A 19047-nucleotide genomic window follows, 5' to 3' on the forward strand; every position below is an offset into this window, starting at 1 on the left:
CTATTCTGGCTTTCTGCCGCAAGCACTCCCTAACTTCACGGAGGATTCTGTTGTATTACACTGTCCTCTAGTGGCTTCAAATAGCTCTCGGCTCCCTTTTTTTTTTTTTCTTTTGAGAGAGAGAGAGAAAGAGAGGAGGACAGAGGGAGAGAGAGAATCTCAAGCAGGCTTCACACCCAGAGCAGAGCCCACTGAGGGGCTCGATCTCACAACCCTGAGAACACGGCCTGAGCTGAAATCAAGAGTCAGACACTTAACCGACTGAGCCACCTGGGCGCCCCAGCTCATCTCCCTTTTTTAAGGCAGCGTTTTTCACAGGGCCACCCAGACATATGGTGTTTAACAAACTTCTGTTAAATGGACTGGAATGACTGGCAGAGACCCTACGACGACATGACTAGGAAACCCATTTCAGCCACCATGAGAGAATGGGTACTCAGGTATTTTAGGCTCAGGTGCGTTACACCCTCTTCAGCTTTCCTTGAAAGTGAACAATGCGGTGTGGTTTGCCTTTCAGCTCTCCTACAGGCTCAAGGAAGTCCAGGGTAAACTTTTTAGGTAGGATAGCCTGGGAAAGCAAATATTCCAAAAATGATCACTGCAAGTTCTCTATGAATAAGAACAAATACAGAGAGTTGAAGTGTTGACGTTGGTCTCTGTTCCAGAACTTTGTGACTGAGAAGCATTTCAAGTGAGCCTTCATGTCTCAGTCATGTCTGAAAGGTGAGCAGCTCACTTACTAAATAAGGAAACTAGGTAAGCTCATGGCTCATTAATCTTTCTTTCGTCTCAGCTTGGTATATTGTGCGTTTGGGTTCTGATTTTTTGTTTTCCTTTATGTAGCCATTGAACAAGTGTTCTTGCTTCTGCTAATTGTAAGGCACCCTGGTGATCATTCTGGGGGCATGGGAGGGGGGTGGGAGTGCCGATGACACATGTCCTTGCCTTCAAAGTGCTTACGGTGTGGAAAGAAACCAGAATTCACATAGATTCTATACAAGCAGTGTTTCAAAGTGCCCCAAGAGAGGGGCGCCTGGCTGGTTCAGTTGGTAGAGCATGTGACTCTTGATCTTGGGGTTGTGAGTTTGGGCCCCACACTGGGTGTAGAGATTACTTAAAAATAAATAAAATGTTTTTTTTAAGTGTTTCCCAGAGGGTAAAAGAAAGGTAGTTACAAGGAGTTCAAAGAAGGAAGAGGTCCCTTCTGAAATAATCTTTGAATGTATGGCACCTGTCATTCCTGATTGAAGACCGTTCAATAGCAAACAAACCACAGAGAATTAACAATGACTGCGAGCTGATATCATCTGTCTGTAACAAAACTGTAACTAAGGATAAACGCCCCATTCCTTTTTTTTCATATAATAGAAATACTACTGGATTCCAACTCAGAATTTCACTCAGGAAATATTGGCTTTAAGATACCTCACTAGTTATAGGAAAGAAAAAAAGAAGATAATGACCCTGACCAGAAAGAATGTATTATATAGTGGGGGAAAGTTATGAACAACCCTCCAATTTAAGCTGAGCTATTTTTTGAACTTTCATTTTTTAAAGATTTATTTATTTATCTGAGAGAGAGTGAGAGAGAGAGCACGAGTGGGGTGAAGGGCAGAGGGAGAAGCAGACGCCCCACTGAGCAGGGAGCCCAATGAGGGGCTCCATCCCAGGACTCCAGGATCATGACCTGAGCCAAAGGCGGACGCTTCACTGACTGAGCCACCCAGGCGCCCCTTGAAGTTTTATTAAAATAATTTATAAATACCTAGGTGTTAGTACTGGTTTTATGAGATTTTTTTTTAAGTTTTATCTTTTTTTGCCGGAAGAAAATATTGCAAAACATTTGTTGACAAAGCAGTAGTATTTGGAGAATATGAAGAACTCTATAACCCAGTTTAAGAACACAAATTACCCAATCAAAAATTGGGTGAAATACTCAGACACTCCTCAAAAGAAGACAGAGAAGAGCCTATAAGCATGTGAAAAAAAGTGTTCAACTTTTATCTGTCAACAGGGAAATGTAAATTAAGTGAAATATCACCAAACACCTATCAGAATGGCCCAGCACCAAATGTGGTGTGGGGGGAGCAATCAAAACTCTCATTCAAGTTGGTAGGCTTGTAAAATAAAATAACTACTTTGGAACAAAGTTTGGCATGTTTTTATAAGCTTAAAACATATACCTACTCCTAGATATTTACCTGGGAAAAAGGAAACACCTGTCTACACAAAGACTTGCCCAAAAATATTTATAGCAGTTTAATTCATAATACCCCAAATGGGAACAATCCAGGTGTCCATCGGTAAGGAAATGAATAAAGTGTGTTATTTCTTACACCGACCACACAGTAACAAAACACACAGCCACAAGAAGTAATAAACTACTGATACATACAGTAACACGGATGAATCTCGAAAATATTCTGTTGAGCAGACGTCTCACTCAAAGAACTCATTGTAGGATTCCATTTACCTGAAGGTCTAGAACAGGCAGATCTAATCCAGATCTAATCTATGGTGGAAGAAAAAAATAGATGTTTCCTCTGTTGGGTGGAGGTGTAGATAGAGAAGGATATGAAGGAATTTTGTGGAGTAATGGTAATGTTCCACAACTTGACAGGGGTTTGGTTGACAAAAATAGATGTATTTGTCAAAACTTGGCAAATGTATGCTTAAAATGTGTGTATTTCATTGTACGTACATTTTAAATCAAAGAAAAAATCTGTAAACAAATACTGAACTACAATATAGTGTTCAGTATTGTAAACAAATATTGAACTATAATATAATAATATACATGCTGAAGTATATTTGGGGGAAATGTGTTAATGTCCACAGATGACTTTGAAATGCATCAAAAAATATAATGGAACAGAGCACCTGGGTCACACAGTCAGTTGAGAGTTGGACCCTCTCCCTCTACTCCTCCCCCACTCGAGCTTGCTTTAAAAACATATATATTATATTATGTTATATTGTATTATATATATGTATCAGTGATGTTGCCAATTGAACTAGGGACACCCTGGGCCCTGGGACCTCGATCCAGCCAGACCCAAAGGAGTCCCCAAAGGTTCTTGGTCTTGTCACAAGAATGAATTCAAGGGGCGCCTGGGTGGCACGGCGGTTGGGCGTCTGCCTTCGGCTCAGGGCGTGATCCCGGCGTTATGGGATCGAGCCCCACATCAGGCTCTTCCTCTATGAGCCTGCTTCTTCCTCTCCCACTCCCCCTGCTTGTGTTCCCTCTCTCGCTGGCTGTCTCTATCTCTGTCGAATAAATAAATGAAATCTTAAAAAAAAAAAAAATGAATTCAAGGACAGACGTGCGACAAAGCAGATAAGCAACACTTGCGGGTAAGTGAAGAGTACGCTCCGGAGAGTGAAGGAGGTCGGGAGAGACAGCTGAGTGCCCTGGGGGTTAGATTTCTTTTTTCTCTGGTTTTTTTTTTTTTTTTAAGATTTTATTTATTCATTTGACAGAGAGACGGCCAGTGAGAAAGGGAACTCAAGCAGGGGGAGTGAGAGAGGAAGAAGCAGGCTCCCAGCGGAGGAGCCTGATGTGGGGCTCGATCCGAGAACGCCAGGATCACGCCCTGAGCCGAAGGCTGACGCTCAACGACAGAGCCACCCAGGCACCCCTCTTTTTTTTTTTTTTTTAAGATTTTATTTAGTTGACAGAGAGAGAGAAAGCACAAGCGAGGGAGAAGCAGGCTCCCCGCGGAGCAGAGAGCCCCACTCAGGGCTCCATACCACGACCCCGGGATCATGACCTGAGCTGAAAGCAGACGTCCAACCGAGCCACCCAGGCACCCCTGGATTTCTTTTATTGACAGTTGCTAACTAGGAGTTGGAATGTTCATTACTTGGGGTGGGAAGCAGGGTTTTGGGCTTTTCCTTCCGAACATGGTCAGAGGGCTCTAGTCAAGGCATCAGCTACAGGAGCCTGACGGGTTTGAGCTGGCTTCTTGCCGCGGGACGTGCCGAGGCAGGCTCTGACTTTGCCGAGAGCAAGCCAGGGCTTCCTCGTTGCTGACCTCCAGGTATCCTGTTAGAACCAAACTGCCTACTTGAACAGCAAGAGAAAAGATAATTCCTTTAAAAGAAAAACTAAAAGATCAGAAAACAATTCCCATATTCTTGAAAATGAGAGAGAAAAACCAAGAAACATGTCAGCAGATGTTAAAACTTAATGGTTTAAAAAGAAGTTTTAATTAAAATGGCAACGATATAATTTTTTCACCCATAAAATTGCCCAAATATTTGTCCATTTATTTTTTTTTAATTTGAGGGTAACCAAACATACATTCCTAATTTTTTTTAAAGATTTTTTATTTATTTATTCGACAGAGAGAGAGACAGCCAGCGAGAGAGGGAACACAAGCAGGGGGAGTGGGAGAGGAAGAAGCAGGCTCATAGCGGAAGAGCCTGATGTGGGGCTCGATCCCATAACGCTGGAATCACGCCCTGAGCCGAAGGCAGACGCTTAACCACTGTGCCACCCGGGCGCCCCTACATTCCTAATTTTTAAATAATATCTTTATACAGATTTAATTCACATACCATCCAATTCTCATATTGAAAGCATGCAATTAAATGGTCTCTAGTATATTCACAGAGTTGTACAACCATCACCACAACCAATTTTAGAACATTTTTATTGGACCCAAAGAAACACTATTCATCGGCCATCACTCCCCAGCCTTAGGCAATCATTAACCTACCTATATATAGATTTGCCTATTATGGACATTACATATAAATGGAATCCTACAATATGTGCTCTTCTGTGATTAACTTCTTTCACTTAACACGTTTCAAGGTTCATCCATGTTGTCGCATCTACACGAGACTCTTACCAGAAACATGGTTGCAAATATTTTCTCTTCCTATTCTGTGAATTATCTTTTCACTTTGTTTTTTTTTTCTTTGTTTTTTTTTTTAAGATTTTATTTATTTGACAGAGAGAGAGAGAGTGTGAGAGAGGGAACATAAGCAGGAGGAGTGCAAGAGGGAGAGGCAGGCTTCCCGCTGAGCAAGGAGCCCAGTGCTGGGCTGGATCCCCCGTCCCTGGGATCACGACCTGAGCTGAAGGCAGACGCTTAATGACTGAGCCACCCAGGTGCCCCATCTTTTCACTTTCTTGATGGTGTCCTTTGAAGCGCAATGTTTTTAATTTTGATGAAATCTAATTTATCTTTTTCTTTTGTGAGTTGTGCTTTTGATGTTATAGCTAAGAAATCATTACAAGGTGACAAAGGTCACAAAAATACACACCCATATTTTATTCTGACTTTATAGTTTTAGCTCTTGAATTTAGATCTTGAAATATTTGGAGTTAATTTCTGCCTGTGGTGTGAGGTAGGGATTCAAATTCTTTTGTATATGCATGTCTAGTTGTCCCAACACCATTTGTTGTATAGATTATTCATTCTCCACTGAATTATCTTGGCACCCTTGTTGAAAATCAATTGAGTGTAAGCATGAGGGTTTCTTCCTAGACTCTCAATTCTACTTCATTGATTTATATATCTATTCTTATGCCAGTGCCACACAATTTTGATTACTGTACCTTTGTACTAAGTTTGGAAATTGGGAATTGTGAGTACCCCAACATTATCTTTTTCAGTATTATTTTGGCTATTTGAGGTCCCTTGAATTTCCATGTAAATTTTAAGATCAGCTTGTCAATTTCTACAAAAATCCAGCTAGGATTTTCCAGGACAGATATAGAATTATTGAACATTATTGAACTGCATTGAACCTGTAAATCAATTTGGGGAATAGGGCATAATATTCAACTTCAATAATATTAAATATGAACATGGGCACCTACCCATTTATTTAGGTTTTCTGTAATTGCTTTCAACATGTTTCATAGTTTTCAAAACATTGTCTTTTACACCCCCTTTGGTCAAATTTATTCCTAAGTATTTTATTCTTTAGGTGCTATTGAAAATGGAATTATTTTCCTAATTTCATTTTTTGATTGCTCGTTACAAATGTATAGAAATGAAATTTATTTTTGTATATTGATCTAGTATCCTGTAGCCTTGCTCAACTTGTTTATTTCTACCAATTTTTTTAAGTAGATTCCTCGTATTTTCTGTGTGTAAGTTCATGTCAACTGCAAATAGAAGTAGTTTTACTTCTTTCTTTCCAATCTGAATACTTATTTTCCCATACCCTTGATGATAGTGTGCTATTAAATTAGATAGCTAATTTTTCTAAATAACTAATAAATAATATTTTCTTCTTTTTTTTTTTTTGTAAGGAATTCTTTTCAGGGGCGCCTGGGTGGCACAGCAGTTAAGCGTCTGCCTTCGGCTCAGGGCGTGATCCCAGCGTTATGGGATCGAGCCCCACATCAGGCTCCTCCGCTATGAGCCTGTTTCTTCCTCTCCCACTCCCCCTGCTTGTGTTCCCTCTCTCGCTGGCTGTCTCTATCTCTGTCGAATAAATAAATAAAATCTTTAAAAAAAAAAAAAAAGGAATTCTTTTCAGTTTGTTTTCCCCAAAGGGTGTTGCTACCAGTTCAGTCTCTAATCAGTTTCAGAAGAAGGAGAATACTATATTTTCCTCCACTCGGGAATATAATTGGTACTGGCACTTAAAAGCCCTTCAGTAAATACTTTCTTTTTGACCACTGAGTGGATGAATGGATAAATGGAAGGATCAATTCCTGAAACACCTGGGGTATAATTACAATGAAACTTCAAGATCCACAATAAAACTCTGATCTGCTACTTGAAAATGTGTAAATGTGAACTGTATCTTTTCATCTCTTCATCTGTATCCCCCTCATCGTTCTTGCACATGATGTTTTTCATTTTTAACTGCTCACATTTAATGTCTGCTAAAAACATTACACAGAGTCCCTAACTGCAAAGAACTCAAATCCTTTAAACTACCCACTGTTTCTCTGTAGAGCTTTGCAGGTGTAGTATGAAGCCAAAGATCTCTGAGAATTCCAGAGCACTCAAACCCCCAATCTTCTTCCTGCCTGGTCAGGACAGATATGGAATTATTGAACATTGTTTCACTTTCTTTTTCTGATTTCAAATAGAAGATAAGAATATGTTTGGCATCAGATGAGGTCATCTTATCAGTCTGGGGCTGCTTTCTCCACTAGGGTGCAACATATTAGGTGTTGTTTTTGAAAAGCATTGTTCTGCTCCTTGGTCTGAAATAAAATGCGCTTACAAAATCTATGTGCAGCTTATTGATAGTTAGGGTTTGGTACCATATCACCTGTACCATTCAGTGTTCTTAATTGCAAAGAACCACCTCTACTCTGACTAGTTCCTGCAGGAATTTGTTAAGGAATATTGGGTAATTCACAGAACCTCTCAGAAGACCAGAGAGCCAGGCTCTTCCACCAAGGCAACAGAAGCAAGGCCCAACCACACCAGGAAGGCCACTCTGCCAACCACGCCACTGCCACTGTCACTTGGCACTAATGACCCTTAGGAATGGACACCAGAAGCTCTGCCATTGCTACTTCCAAAGTACTGGATGTCTCCTCCAGCGAAGAAAAGGAGTGTCCCCACTTGCTGCTTTCTCAGCTGAAGTCAAGTCACACCTGGAGGTGTTTGACTGGTGAAACCCAGGTCCTATGCCAGAACCCTAGGGGCAAGGAAGTCTAGGAATGTGAGTTTTCTGGTTTCAACCCTAGGAAGGTAGAACACACAGCATGTGGAAAATGACCAAAATATACGTAGCCTTGTAGTGGATACTGTCAGTAAGGCCTTTGCTCATATGCCCTTGGATCCCTTCCCCATTTTCACACATGCCAGCAGCACTCATAATACCCAGCACCTTCCTCTCTTTGGTCAGAGAACTGTTTCCAATATATCCCAATTCCCTTGTGTTATGGCCTGAATGTTTGTGTTCTTCAAGATTCATAGATTGAAATGCTAACCCCCAAGGTGATGATCTTAAGAGGTGGGTCTTAGGGGGTTATTAGGTTACCAGGCTCTGCCCTCATGATTCAGATTAGTGCCTTTACAAAAAAGACCACACAGAGCTAGCTCACCTCTTACCAAAAAAAAAAAGATTTGCATTTCAAAATTATAACTATTACTGTGGCAAAATGTGGAAAACAGACTGGAGAAGGGAAAGAGAGAACTTGGAAAACGAGTATGGGTTTACTAAAGTGGCTAAAGCAAAAGCAGATCATAGCCTAGACTTGATGGTGGTGATAGAGATGGAAAAATTTGGATTGACTGAAGAAATACTGAGAAGGTAAAAAATGGTATGACTTGGTGATGGAGACGTGTACAAGATGACAGCTAAGTTTTGGGTTTGCTAAACCAAACAAATGGTGCCATCCAATGAGGTAGGAAACATTAGAAGAGAATAAGGTTTTAGGGAAAGATCATGCATTGACTTTTAAACATAAAGACTTGAGCTTCCTTTGAGACAAAAAAAAATGTGGAGTTCTGGAAACCAAGGAAAGGGAATGTTTCAAGGAGAGAGGAGGGGCTCCTGGGTGGTTCAGTCGCGGTTAAGTGTCCAACTCTTGATTTCTGCTCAGGTCATGATCTCAGGGTCGTGGGATGGAGCCCTGAGGTGGGCAACGCACTGAGCCACCGAGCGGGGAGTTGGCTTGAGATTCTCCCTCTCCCTCTGCCATTCCTGCACTCTCTCTCTTAAAAGTAGAAGAAGGAGGAGGAGAGGAAGAAAAAATAGAGATCAACTATGCAGAAAGCTTTAGAGAGGTGAGGTAGTATATGGCTGAAAAATATTCATGAGAGATCTGCTTCAGAGGACTGATAGATGCAGAAGCCAAGGCTGGAATGGGTTGAGAAGTGAGTAGGCAGAAAGAAAATACAGGCTCTTGCCCTTTCACTACAAAAAGCAGTTGTAGAAAATGTACTTATATTGGCCTAAAAGAAAAGTGCCATAATTCCAGCCAAATCAGAAATATCGAGTGAGTTCAAGTTCCACTTGGAATGAAGTTAATTTCAATTTATATGTGTCATGCTACCTAGTCTTCTGGGCTCCACAAGAATGGAACTTGCTCTAGAAAACACAATACATAATACTCATTAACGCTGCTATTATGATTGGAAAATAAGAATTCTACAAAAAAATTACTACAATAAAGTCACTCAGAGTCACTTTGGCCTTCAAAGGTCATGTCTTCCTCTGTGTTCTACACATAGGATGTGTTGTCCCACGATGCTTTTCTCCCATATCCAAAACCTTATCCAAATTTCAGATCAGGTTCTGAAATTTGGATAGATCAGATCACTTCTGTCTATCAGTGAGTCATATCACACCTTATTTGGAAAACCTTAGCATTTGTGCCTTTAACCTGTAATGTTGCCAACCAGGCCTTGCTCTCAAATTAATAAATATTTACACAATACATTATGAAGCTCCAGCAGGCACAGTGAGTTCTCAATATTTTATATGTTGCTAAGACTTTTTATGTATATTCAAATTAAGTAGAGTATTGTAAACTGCTCCAAACCCCATTTCCATCTCCCAGTCCTCAATTTCCCTATGAGTCATAATAGTTAACATTCATTGATTACTGTGCACCATTCACTATTCTAGACATTTTTCACATAACACAAATAATCCTCCCAACAGCACTGTAATATAGATATTACTATTACTATTCTACAAATTAAGAAGTTGAGGTACAGAAAGGCCAAGTGACACAATTATTAATGATGGAGTTGCCACCTAATTCACACAAATGATTCACACAAATACAGATAAGAAAGCCTACGTTCCTAAATTTTTAGCAGCAGAAAGATAACCCTGATAAGGCCTGGTCCTCCCTGGCCAAGTTTTACTGATGTACCAGGATTAAGTAGCATAGTTTAGCAGCCGGATTTTTAAAAGATACTCTCTTCCATTGAATCACACGTTGTCTACTTTCTAGGCCCTCTTCCGCGGTGCTACAAGAACCCGCTGTATTCCTGACGGCCCAGAGGTGGCGCTGCAGGGACAAGTAAGGGCATAGGCAGAGTCACTGGGAGGGGCTGATCCCGAACAAGAAAACGATCCGCCACCCCGCGGTAGGCGGAACCTAAGGAAGGCCAAAAGAAAGCGAGTGTTCTGTTGTGCGCAGGCGCAGGGCTGGGCACTCCCCCGGGAGTGAGGGCTGCTGGGCCAGATGACGTGGCCTGGCAACGTCCGCTTCGGTGCGCCTCCGGGGAGCCCGGCGCCGCCGGAACTGCCCGCGGCCTAGTCCCGACGGGCGTGTGCTTGTGAGCCGGGGACGGCGGCGGCGGCGGCCGGGCCTGCGGGGACACGACGGGGCCGCTGCCATGGGGGAGTGACGTGCCTGTGCCCGCTGTTCCGCGACAGCGGCGAGATATGAGGAAACCCCGCGGTGGCGGCAGCGGCGGCGGCTCCTGAGCCCCGGCATGGAGGAGAAACGGCGGGGACGTGCTAGCCGGCCCCGGCGGCGGGGGCGGCGGCGGCAGCGGCCGCCTTGGGCCGGTGGACGTGCCCAGCGCTCGGTAAGTGACGGACGCGGCTCGCACCTCCGGAGCGCCTCTCTCCCGCGCCTGCGCTCGCCGGCTCACTCGCTAGTGCACCCAGACGGCAGCAGCCCCCCGGACGCGCGCGGGCACCGGCGTCCATCCCGTCCCGCTGACAGCCCGGAACGCCCTCAGCCCAGCACGCGTCCCACAGCGGTCCGTCCCGTCCGTGTGCCTCCTGCGCCTGTGGCTTTCATTGGCTCCCCCGTTGCCCGCTGCAGAATGAATGCTCTAAAGCCCAGGGCGGTACTGCTTGAGTTTCTGGTTTTCAGGGCATACCGTTAACTTAACTTCCCTCAGCCAGCCGGTTCACGGGAGGGGTGTTTTTGGTCTGTGACAACCTTTTCTGCTGGCTCTTTCTCCCTGAAATAGTAGTTTAGTGACTACTTAACCTTTCTTTCGTCTCCCTGCGTAAGTTAGGGGAAGGTGTCACCATCTTCAGGCGAAGAAACCAAAGTACAAACGGATGAACTTCGACATTCGGGTTAACCCCGCACATCAAAAATTCAGCCCGTCATCTAGCTTTCTTTATTTTCCTTGGCTTATTTATTTTATTATTAAGTGAGAAATGTGTACTCATTGTTTAAAAAAAAAAAACCTCAAGCACTACAAAAATTGGTAGAATAAAAAGCGAAAATTCCTCTTTACCCGCCCCCCCCATGTTCCCACGAACCTCCAAGAGGTAAGTACAGTAACCAGTTAGTGTGTCCTTGATCTGTCTTAAGTTATGAGGTAGTGTCAAGGATGCATAAAATACGGCCCAACAATTTTGCTGGAATTTGGTATTCACTGTCTTCATTTTTAATGAGGTTCAGTTTTTCCGTTCTTGAAGACTTTTTTTTTGAGGTTTAAAGATTTTGATAAATTCTTTGGAACTGTAGAAAGAGCATTGCCAATATAATTTTTTTTCAGTGAAGAGGAAAGGACATTTAACATGCTGAAACAGAACTTAGTCAACTGCATTTTTGTAGTTTAAGTTAAATTTTCTAATCTCTTATAAATAACAGCATATCAGATATTATTTTGTGAGCTCTGACAGGTAAATGCAATAGGCAACGCGGTCTAGATTTTGGTAGTAGAGGGAAAAATGCGGTAAAGGACAGTAATAGATCCATAACAAAACTGGACTATGAGTGGTAAAGTATAACCATGTTAAATTTTCTGAAGTTGATAACTTTCCTGATTTTATAAGAAAATGTACGTATTCTTAGGAAATCAAGTATTTAGAAGTGTGATGTAAATAACTTACTCTTAGTTGAGAAAAAGAGGCCTGTATTTAGAGAGATGATAACGCAAATGGGACATTTAACAATGAGGGAATCCAGATAAAGGGTATACTGTTCTTGCCACTTTTCTGTAAACTGGAAATTATCTTTAAACAAATAGTTTAAAATTACCATTTATTCAAGAGATTACTGTCTTATCTGTGGCAAACGGTCTTTTGCTCTGCTGTTGTATTATTTGCTTAGCAGAACTGCTTTTCTATTGTAGCTCATTGCAAAATCAAATTCAACTCAGGAGTGGTTGAATTTTTAATAGATTCCAAGTTGCAAGAATTTTCCTTTGCGTAGGCTAATGATCAAATACTAGTTATAATCTGCAATAAAAACTAGTTCAAAAATCCTTTAATTGTGGGTATTTTTGTGCCTGAATTCACAAAAAAAGAATTGTTTTAAATGTTTGTATCTGGCTTCTGTAAGGCCTCTTTGTAGAAAAGAAGATGACAGTCAATATTTGTTGAACACCGGTGTTCGATGTGCTTTGAGTATAGCATCTCACTTAATCCATACAACAGTGCTATAGACTACATAGCACATCCCTGTTTCACAGGTAAAGAAACTGAGACATAGAAAAAAGTTTATTTTCCCAACTAATAACTGACCTGAGAGTCAGTTATCCTAAACCCCATGCATTTCACACTGATTGTGTTTTTTGTTTACTGGAGAACCATGAACTGCCCACTGCAGTGGGCAAAGCTAAGAAGCACATTTAAACCCAAACCAAAATTTTGGTAATTCTAGGTCTAGAGAACCAGAGATTTTTTATAATCCTTTACATAAAAGACCAGTGATAATGTTTGGTGAAACTGTTTGATGGCAAATAATGATTTATCAGTTGGGTAGGTGGAATATATCCGTCTGAGTCCCCCAGAGCCATTGAGTGACTCAAGGGTCACTGCCCCTGTTGAAGAGCCTTTCTCTCCTAACCCCCTCATCTTTCCCTTTTAGTAAATGAAGCTGTTCATTCTTTCCCTGCACAATATAAACTACAAATTATCTACTTATTAGTATATGGTTATTTAGCCTTAGCTAGTGTTTCATCTGTAGCCCAAGAGGAAGACTTCACTATGAGGCTTTAAAAGTCAGAGACTCCAGGGATGCCTGGGTGGCTCAGTCGGCTAAGCGAGTCTGCCTTCTGCTCAGGTCATGATCTCAGGGCCCTGGGATTGAGCCCCACATCAGGCTCCCTGCTTAGCGGAGAGCCTGCTTCTCCCTCTCCCACTGCTGCTCCCCATGCTTGTGCTCTTTCTCTCTCTGTGTCTCTGTCTCTCAAATAAATAAATAAAATCTTAAAAAAAAAAAAAGAAAAAAAGATTGGGGGTGCCCAGATGGCTCAGTCATTAAGTGTCTGCCTTCAGTTCAGGTCATCAAGCCCCGCATTGGGCTCCCTGCTTAGCGGGGAAGTCTGCTTCTTCCTCTCCCTCTGCCGGCTGCTCTCCCTGCTTGCACTCTCTCACTCTCCCTCTGTCAAATAAATAAATAAAATCTTTAAAAAAAAAAGATTAATGTTTTATAAATAACAAAAATCAGAGAGTCCAACTTAAAATAATTTTCCTGATTTAATAGTGTTAGCAAAAATCTTGAACATATATTACATGAAAAGTCATGTAACTATCAAAATATGTGTATAATTGTAAATATATGAAATATGTATGTGTCCATACATGAAGATGCAAAGGAAAAGATTTGAAAGGATGACCACTTGGTTGCCTGTGAGGAGGAAACGGGAATGATTTTATCTAAAACTTTAATAACAAGCAGCTACTCAGGAATTACTTTTAAAATCTCTGTATTTTAAAAATTGAAAAAGGAATAAAGAAAATTAGTGTCAGAAAGATCATAATAGTAATATGTTTACCAAGAAGTATTTTACTTGGGGGGGCCTGGGTGGTGAAGTCAGTTGAGCGTCCAACTCTTAGTTTCAGCTCAGGTCGTGATCTCAGGGTCGTGAGATCAGCATGTCTGGCTCCAGGCTCAGTATGGTGTCTGAGAGTGTCTCTCCCTCTGCCTCTCCTGCTCGTGCTCTCTCTTTCTCTCTAAAGTAACTAAATCTTTTTTTTCAAGTATTTTACTGAAGTTAATGTTCCTTATGACTAAATCTTGGCTTTTAAATGACAAAATTTTAAAGTTTTATTAATACTTCAAATGGAAATTACTTAGAAACTGGGCACCTGGATGGCTCAGTCAGTTAAGCGTCTGCCTTCGGCTCTGGTCATGATCCTAGGGTCCTGGGATCAAGCCCCACATTGGGCTCCCGGCTCAGTGGGGAGCCTGTTTCTCCTCCTGCTTGTGTGTGCACGCTCTCTCTCTGTCAAATAAATAAATAAAATCTTTAAAAAAAAAATTTCATATATTGTCCCATCTTGTTAAAACACGTATATAATCTACCTTTTCCTTGATAACCTCTGGTCATTCTGTCATCTGGTTAACCTAGCTTAAATACAGTCATCTATTTAAGGCGTTTTCCTAGTACTAGTATTTTGCATATGCTGCTCTCTACTTTGAAAAACCCTTTCCATTTTCTTGCTTTGTAATTCCTGCTTATTCTTTATTTTTATTTTTTTAAGTATGCTCCATGCCCAGCATAGAGCCCAATGCATGACTTGAACTCATAGCCCTGCAGTCAAGACCTGAACTGAGATCAAGTGTGGATGCTTAACTGACTGAGCCACCCAGGCACCCCAAATTCCTACTTTATCTTTAATACACACTTGATATCTTGAATTCTAAAGACGGACCTTTGCTTACCAAGTTACAGTTAGTTGCTTCCACTATTCTTCTAAAACTCCATTACTTACTTGGGTCACATAAATACTTGTTTGCTTGCCTGTCTTCCTTAGGCCTCAGACTCCTTGCAGGCAGGTCTCTATTACACATTAAGTGTCGCAGATAGCACCTAGAAATATGTTTAGTTCCAAGTAACCTAACAAAGAGAACTTTAAACAAATAAGGAGATGTTCTTCTCACATAAAAGAAACCAGGTAGGTATTTGCTCAGCACCTCAGTGAGACCATCTAGGACCCAGATTCCTTGTCTTTGCTCTCTGCCATCCCAGGTGTATTGGCTTTGATATAAGCATGTTATAAGATGGATAACATGTTATAAGATGGATAACACTTTTAGATAATGTTAACATTTTGACAACATTTTTTAGATAAAGTTCCTGCCTTGAAGGCAGAAAGAAGACAGAAGTATTTCCAGCTGCATCTTCCCTTTTGATCAGGAAGGGAGAAGGCTGTGCTTGAAGCCACCCTGTCAGTCTTCCCTTAGGTCTCATTGGCCTTGTATAGCATCTGGCACATAGTAAGTGTGCAAAGAATATTTGAAGAAGGTTAACTATCCCTATAGAGGATATACAAGGGTCTTTGCTGACATTGAGAATCCCCAGACTGCTGTCATTGTTTTTCCTGGTCTTTTTTTTTCCCTCCCTATCTTGACATTATTGTTCTTTATGTCCTTGCTTCTATCCTGCTGCCTTATTATTACACTTAATTAAGAGCTTAAGGAGTAAAGCCCGTGCAGTTTCCAGTGTCGCTGTCTACTTAATTTCATTCTTTTTTTTTTTTTCATTCTGAGTTTCATGGCTGGGTTGCTGATAGTTCAAATTGCCAGAAGCTTGACTGCCACTTAATGTACTGTATTATTGCATTATGTATGTTACTGTCTGAGATACCACTGTATCACACAGGTATAGTTGTAGAGTTAACATTCTTTCTTTTGGTAAACCTTTGCTGGGTACATATAATGCCCTTGACTGCGTTAGGAACTAATAAACAGCAGATTTCTAGCTCAACTTTTATTTTCCTTGACTAATTTTGAATTGCTACGCTGACCAGAATATTTAATTAACATTAATATAGTTGATATACTCAGTGTACTAAAGTCTATGTGACTTTTTTCTCTGGTTTAAATGGGCCAAAATATAAAAAATCTTAGGTTTTAATATGGTTTTTGTCTTTCATATTTAAAGATGATTTGTGTGGGCCACCGTGAATGTATAATTTAGAACAGTTTAGAATGTAGGAACCCTCAAAGCCTTTAGATGAACTTTGATTTTCTCTGTGACATATTACATGATCTCAGGATTGTGAGAACTAGCCCCGTGTGTCTTTGCTGCATGCTCAGTAGGGAGCGTGCTTAAGATTCTCTCTCTCCTCTCCGCCTGCCCCTACCCTGGCTTGCATTCTCTCTCTTAAAGCAAAAACAAACAAACAAACAAAACAGCATACTTGGGCACCTGGCTGGCTCATTCTGTAGAACTTGTGACTCTTGATCTCCAGGTGGTGAGTTCAAGCCCCACCTTGGACATGGAGCCTACTTAAAATTTAAAAAAAAAAAAAAAAAAAAAAAAAAAAAAAAAAAAACATACTTAAGAGCCATGGGTTTGACCCTAGCTAATGTTGTGGACTTTAATTTCCCAATCTGTGACATGAGAGGAACTGGGCTAGAGAATCTCTAAGGTGTTTCTCAGCTCTTAAATCTTAGTATTCAGTTTACTCGAGCACGTGTACGTTTACTTTCATACCTGGACAGTTGCTAGAGATTTGGTAGATTTCCCTTGTTATATTCTTTGTTTTTAGCCAATTTGCAGAAAGTCCAAAAACAAAATACACTTGATTTTTTGTTGCTGTTATAGCCATAACTTTAAGTTTATTATTTTTTCCAATGCTCCTTTTTTCATTGAGATAAAATTTACCTATAATAAAATGCATGGATTTTAAAGGTACAAGTTTGCATTTTTCACAGATGTGTATACCTATGTAACTTTCAGCAAAATCAAGCTATAGAACTTTTTTTTTTAAAAAGATTTATGTATTTAGAGAGCACACAAGCACGTGTGGGGGGAAGGGGCAGAGAGGGAGAGAGAGAATCTTGAGCAGACTGCCTGCTGAGCACAGAGCCTGATCCCCAACTCGGGGTTTGATCCATGACCCTAAAATCATGATCGCAGCGAAAATCAATGGTCAGGTGCTTAACCGACTAAGCCACCCAGGCGCCCCAAGCTATGGAACATTTTTGTCATCCCAGAAAATATGTTTGATCTTTGAAACAGAAGTTTTAATGAAGTTTATACTGTTCAACAAGTGGGTTAAATAGGAACTTCTTTAGGGTGCTTTAGGATGTGACTTACATTATCCCGCAGTAACATTTTTATTAGCCTTTGGGTGATTAATTATCACATAGTTGAAATCCCCAGGGGGGAAGAAATCACCAGACTGCACTATAAAAGGCCCCCCAGATGGTGTTCATGATAAGAAAAAGCACTTTTGTCAAATCTTTTTTTAAATTTAGTATAATATCTGGACTAAAACAGAAAATGAGCCATCTTGGATGGTGAAGATGCTGAGATTCATTCTTTCAGGGGCTGAAATTTATTTTAATAATTGCATCAAAATCTTCCGAAAATATATTTTTTCATGCCTTCTTAATCAGATTACTGTTTGTTTAATATAGTTTAGCTAATTCAGCGCCATCGCACTGGGTTATTCATACTCATCAGTTTTTGTGTTATGCGTTGATATCCCCATTGTATGTCAGATTGTCTTAACTCTATTTGAATGACTTGGGCTTCTTTTAAACTTACGGGTTTGCTTTTTGTATTTTTTCTCCCATTGAGAGAGACTTCTTATTCCTGTCAGTATGCTGGCTGTGGACATCCCTCACACATCGTTTTTGGTTTTGGTTTTGGTTTTTTTCCTTCCAGCTCCTTTTTAATGTAGTAACACCTGTTTGGTGTAAACTTAAAAAGTCATCTACTGAGTGGCTTGCACAAGATGTCCTATTAGGGTGAGGGGAAAAATACTAAGAAGTCCACAACTTTTTATCTCATTCTTTTAATTTCTTTTTTTTTTAAGATTTTATTTATTTATTTGACAGAGAGAGACAGCGATAGAGGAAACACAAGCAAGGGGAGTAGGAGAGGGAGAAGCAGGCTTCCCTGCCAAGCAGGGAGCCTGATGCGGGGCTCGATCCCAGGACCCTGGGATCATGTCCTGAGCTGAAGGCAGACACTTAATGGCTGAGCTACCCAGGCACCCTCATTCTTTTTAATTTCTAATTTGTGTATGTTTCATAATATATATAACACCAGTACAGTAATTCACTTTTACAACATACGGATAAATAGTGGGTTTCATATGCAAAAAAAATTTTTTTTTTACTGCTAGAGAGTATATGATCAAAGAAGACTACTAGGCTAGAAAACTGAAGTTATTTCTTCCCTAATTCAGTTTCTTTTTCAGGAGCTCCTTCTTTCTTTTTATGGCACCCTAATTTTTTCACGCATGCAGTATTCTTTCTTTTGTCTCAGAGACTGTTATTTATAGTTCTTTGTTGTTTGCTGCTGCTGTTACCTATGATCCCTTTATCTTTTAGATTTGTTGTTTTTGTTTGGTCTCTCCTAAGCTTATCTTAAGGATTGATTATCCATGTTTGCCATTCATATATGAGTGAGCCCTAAAAAGCTAATTAGAACACCTGTATGGGGCTTGTAAGGGTTCTGCTGAGAGATTGCAGCCTGGCTGTTAGGATACTGGAGGTAAAAGAGGAAAAGGAGGTAACTTTCTTTTAATTTCCATGATTTTATTCTAGCACCGCACCGCTCCTCTCTACTTTGCCTTACGTCTAGACCTTTCCAGAGACTAAGCCTCCTGTGTCCGGTCATGATTGAGGAGAGATAGTTGCCTGGCTGGGTAGGAATGTGCGGATCTAATTACCTGGAGGACTTGTTGATGCTGATCCTCTTTTCAGCTTCCCGGCCGGCCCCATCCGAGGTGCTTCAGATTCCTGAGCCTGTACGGGACTCTGTAGGGCAGGCTGCTTGACTTTTCAACCATGACTCTCACCGCAGTCACATAGCAAAGCAGAGGAGGGGCAAACCTAAGGCATTTACCATTCCTCTGTTCCTTCTTACGTTGTGGTCTTCTAGTTTCATCACAGGTAGAGTTTGGGGTCTGTTTTTATTCTCTTTGTTTGAAGCAACTGTTAAGTTTAAAAAGCAGATTACGAAATGATCTGGCAACTCAGTTAAACAAGAACATATTTTTAGTTTGGCCTCTTTTTTTTTTTTTTAACAGACTCTGTCTATATACATATATTTTTTTCTATACATTAAAAAGAACCTGGATGTTGTATACCAAGATATTAATAATAGTTATGTGGATGGTGAGTTGTTTGGTTTTTTGTGTGTTTCATTTTTTTAATGAGTATCTGTGGTTTTTATGATCCCTATTGTATAATAAGAAAAAAAATACTACAGAGTTCCTGTG

The 19047-nt window shown here is 40.7% G+C and overlaps 1 protein-coding gene across 1 annotated transcript in view; it reads left to right on the plus strand.

Moving 5' to 3' along the window:
* The first annotated feature begins 8089 nt into the window (after positions 1-8089).
* The window catches only part of SLC30A5 (solute carrier family 30 member 5), a 36527-nt gene continuing 25569 nt past the window's right edge, over positions 8090-19047 (plus strand). The window contains exons 1-3 of the mRNA XM_034655639.1: positions 8090-8241; positions 9896-9964; positions 10389-10478. Of these exons, the coding sequence (XP_034511530.1) occupies positions 8090-8241; positions 9896-9964; positions 10389-10478 (311 nt within the window). The remainder of the gene's footprint in view (positions 8242-9895; positions 9965-10388; positions 10479-19047) is intronic.

The sequence above is a fragment of the Ailuropoda melanoleuca genome, chromosome 3 (genome assembly GCF_002007445.2).
Source record: "Ailuropoda melanoleuca isolate Jingjing chromosome 3, ASM200744v2, whole genome shotgun sequence".
NCBI classification, from domain to species: Eukaryota; Metazoa; Chordata; class Mammalia; order Carnivora; family Ursidae; genus Ailuropoda; species Ailuropoda melanoleuca.